General features: G+C 45.5%; 1 protein-coding gene across 2 annotated transcripts in view; it reads right to left on the reverse strand.

The window, feature by feature from the left end:
* LOC108752906 (storkhead-box protein 2) overlaps nucleotides 1–4,118 on the reverse strand; it is an 81,499-nt gene that overhangs the window by 5,808 nt on the left and 71,573 nt on the right. For both annotated transcript variants that reach the window (XM_018494099.1, XM_018494100.1), the window contains exon 4: nucleotides 530–985. In XM_018494099.1, the coding sequence (XP_018349601.1) occupies nucleotides 530–985 (456 nt within the window). The remainder of the gene's footprint in view (nucleotides 1–529; nucleotides 986–4,118) is intronic.

A 4,118-nucleotide genomic window follows, 5' to 3' on the forward strand; every position in this document is an offset into this window, starting at 1 on the left:
CCTTGCGTTTTAAATTAAGTATCCGATTGATATCGCGAGACGGTGCGGCGGGAAACATGTTTACGGGAAACTTTCCCTCGCGGATAAGCCTCGCGCACCGCAGGAGACAACGGGATACGCGACACTCCAATAAGACGCAGAGAACTCTACGATTATACTACTGAATGAAGACGAAAGCACGTTAATCGCGTCATCACCCAACACCATCTTTCGTGGGCGATATATACAGCCGATATTTTCGCGGCATTAACTTCTTGCACGGCAACTTCCTCGTGGCAGCGCATAACATCTAGTCTATGCTTCTTTTGATTAATAACCTGTCTGTCCTAGCAACGTTTCTTACATCACGTTTCCACATTTTAACTAAAACATTCAAGAAAAGTGGCGAAGGAACGTTTTGAAAAATAATTTTCTTCGAAAGTCGTCGCGATTTACACGAAGCTAGCTAGTAAATTATAGACTTTGTCTATTGAGAAAATAGCTCGAGGTGACGTCAGGCTCAGAAAATAATTAGCGGGACTCGTCTTACCTCCGCAAATAACGTCCGCCAGGTTCGTCTGTACAGCCTGATGCGTAACATCGCCGTCTCGCAGAGTGAGCATCTCACCGTGTACGAGTGCCACCGCCTCGTCGTTGCTCATCAGCATGCTACCCTGACCTCTGGACCCGTTCACGTCCCTGGAACACCGCCTGGAGCTACCGGAGTCACGTCTGAGCCTCTTGGTCTCGGGCGTTACGACGAAGTAGCCCTGGGACGTGTGATAGATCTTTCGTTCTTGCATGAGCTTGGCGAGCGCGTCGTAAACGAGCTCTCGGCTTGGCCTCTGCATAGCCGGGAAGGCGTTTCTCAGGGCTGATCTGAGGGTGTCCAAGGTCGCCGCCTGCCTCTGGGAAGTCAGCTCCAGAATCGCCCAGCATAAGGCTTCTGGCAGCGGCGTGAACTGACCTTGGGAAACTGGAGCCACTAGACAGTCCTCTATATCACCTGCAAAACAAGGGAGGCTCGAGGTTAATGCGCGAACGTCTTCGTCTGGGCACGTCCGGAGGCCACGTTATTTTTCTACGAATTAATTAAACGCCGAGTCATTTTATGTAACTTGCTTTATGATTCAAATACCAATTTTGCTCCGTTATGATCTCGTGCGCCGGATTTTACGACCGTTCACCGTATTAGCGTCCTCGGAGATAAAATGAACAATAGGATCATACCGTAATCTTATATTTTCTATTTATTTCTACCGCCGCTACAGTAAACTTCTATTTGTCCTCTGACACAGAAGTTATGTAAGTTTATTTTCAAGGTTGTCGTCGATTGAACGTAACAGCTACTCTACTCTACATTACTCTACGAATCTGACGACACACATACAGATTAAATAATATTCATGTTAAAGCCTTTCTAAACTAAATTGAGGCTGTTTGCATATCCATACGTGTAACGACCGCTAAGTATTTCATTAAGAATATACATACAGCGATGAGAGCCGTCGTTAGGTCGGTAGGTTTTATGTCGATTCCGTGATCTCATGGACGGAACAGAGATACAGATCATTCCAATTACGAATTAATCGAATTCCTTCCACGAATAAAGTCAAAGAACAAACGCGATTGGTGAAACACGAAAAAGACGGCGAATTTATTGAGCCCAGGCGGCAGCGGCTCCGTGATATTTTATGAGAAAATCGAAATCCTTATTCTTCCAGTCACGTTTTACGGTAACCTGGCGACACCGCGACTGCGTGCTCTCTCTCTCTCCTACATCTGGTTTACGCCCACAAAAAGAATATGGATTATTCTAAACTCGAGGTAGGACCTCGAAATTCCCCGCGCTTTGTTCGTGCGTCGAATCTCTAATGTCTTTTCGAAGTCGATACAGACAAAGTCAATGCCAACGTCACCATGTAAAATCCACCGTTCGTCTACGTATCACAATATTACGCACGATAAAATATTTTATTTCAGCCATAAAAGATCCGTTGCGCCCCAGAAATATCTATTTGCGAAATCACCGTTTTGATCGCGCCCGATAATGAAGGATTTCTACTGATAGAGAGAAGTTCCGTTTGAAGTACGGGAAAGTCGACTGCCAACGCCAACGTGAACCGTTCTTTTACATCGCTTCTTTCAGATCGCTGAAATATTTTAATCAATGTAATCGCGTATAGTATGCCAGAACTCAACAATGTACTCGCGAAGCCACTTGCTCCACCGATCGTGTATAATTAAAGGTTTGCAGCCGGCGGAGAGGAGCTCTATTTAAAGTTCGTGCGAGATCGCAGGCCCGCCTTCTCTAAGGCGCAACTCTGCAATTTCCCTGCACGTCTGTCAACGGTTGCCTTTGTTATTCGCGAGACAGGGCAAGACAGGAAAGAGCGGATCTCCAATTACGCGTGTAACTAACGTGTAGAAAACGCCCGCCTCGCGAGCTCCCGTTAAACAATTGCTGTAAATAGGCCGAATAAATCCGCCTTCCCCTAGCTCTCCTTTGCTCTTATTCTTTTCGGAGTATCTCGCTGGCGGGACAAGTTGTCTCGTTGTCCGCCTCTACACCGACATCTATCTCCGCTTGATATATATACGCGTTTCATAAAACCGAGTCATACGCAAAAGGCACACACAGCTTCAATGGCAATGCTTCCACTTTCGTCTTAAACATTATTCTCACGCTCGATGCTCATTGAATACGAAGATGTCTATTTAGACTTCGACTACTCTACACTCCGGTTATACTTAGTGAGATTATTCTCACGCTCAACATTAAACGTATCCAGTCTCGAGGCTCGAGTGTACAGTTTAGTTAATGAAATAAAGTATCCTCGTTCATTCAAGTTTTATTCTAATACACGATATCTCATTTAACGCTCGGTTAAAATTAATCTTGTAGTTAATCTCGGTAGTTAATCTACTTCAACTCTGTACGCATCATTTATTTATGCGTCGTTTATTTACATATCTCTCCTCGCAAATACGACGGTCAATTGAATTACCGCGTCGTAGCTTTGAACAAGCGGCACCTATATAACGCTCACGTGGGAGCGGCCAGTTTCAGTTTCATTCGCGCGAGCGAGATCTTATCCTGCGAACGCGAGCGCGACATAAGGAAGAAAAAAAGGTACATGATCTATGTCATCGTACCGGGGGAGATCGCGCCAAGAAAACGAGCCATGTTTGCGTTGCACAATTTTCAAGGAACTTTGTCGACGACAGACGGAAAGACGGACATTGTAGCGAGGCCATCGGGATCGTGGAACCCGATACGTCGGGTTTCTGGGGCGTGGATGTGTTTACCGACTCGCCGCTCCATGTCGTGAGAATCCCGTCCCGAACGTGTCCCGAACGTGTTTCTCCGCGCGCGTTATCTGCCACTCATTATCGGGCGTGCACTCCGAATTGGAGAGATATTATTCCGGTCGACTCGGCGAGATACGTGCGAATTCGTCGCGAAATGAAAACTCTCGAGGGAAGGACTTCTCGCGTGAGACGTCGCTGATATTCTTTTCTTTTCTTTTACATTTCTTATCCCCGATCTTTCTCTTTTTGGACGATTAGACGATCGTCGGATAACTCGGCTTAAATCTTACCAGCTTGTTTTGCTCTTGAAATTAAATCGTCAGAGCGATACGTGCGCGATTTCAGACGTACGCCGGGAACACCGACAATTAGACGCGCGCCATAAATTTTCCAGAAAGCGTTCTGCGTGCCCGCTCAAAACCCGCTCTATTTGTCGTTTTGTTCCAATATTGCGGCGCGCGATATAAGACCGATCGGGACAGACGATTTATGGCCGATGGACATTTACCACCCAACTAGCGGTTGTAGCAAATGGCCATTAACGGTTTATTCTTATTTTTGTTAGGCTTATGCTTTATGGCTCGTCTATGCCTATGGGTAGAATTTAAAAAAAAAAAGCGATCTCAGCATCGACGGCTGTTTCGATTCCTGCGTCGCTTTATCGTTTTACGGCTTTCTCTCGATCGCAGATCTCAATATTGCAATGTCATTTTGTTGCACAAAGCCACTCTTATTATCTGAGCACAAAGTACTCTAAATAAACTCAGGTAACTGGATCGGTTATTCTGCATTTATTCTTTTTTTTTTTTTTTTTTTTTTTTTTTTTG

Source organism: Trachymyrmex septentrionalis, unplaced genomic scaffold (genome assembly GCF_001594115.1).
Source record: "Trachymyrmex septentrionalis isolate Tsep2-gDNA-1 unplaced genomic scaffold, Tsep1.0 scaffold62, whole genome shotgun sequence".
NCBI lineage: Eukaryota > Metazoa > Arthropoda > Insecta > Hymenoptera > Formicidae > Trachymyrmex > Trachymyrmex septentrionalis.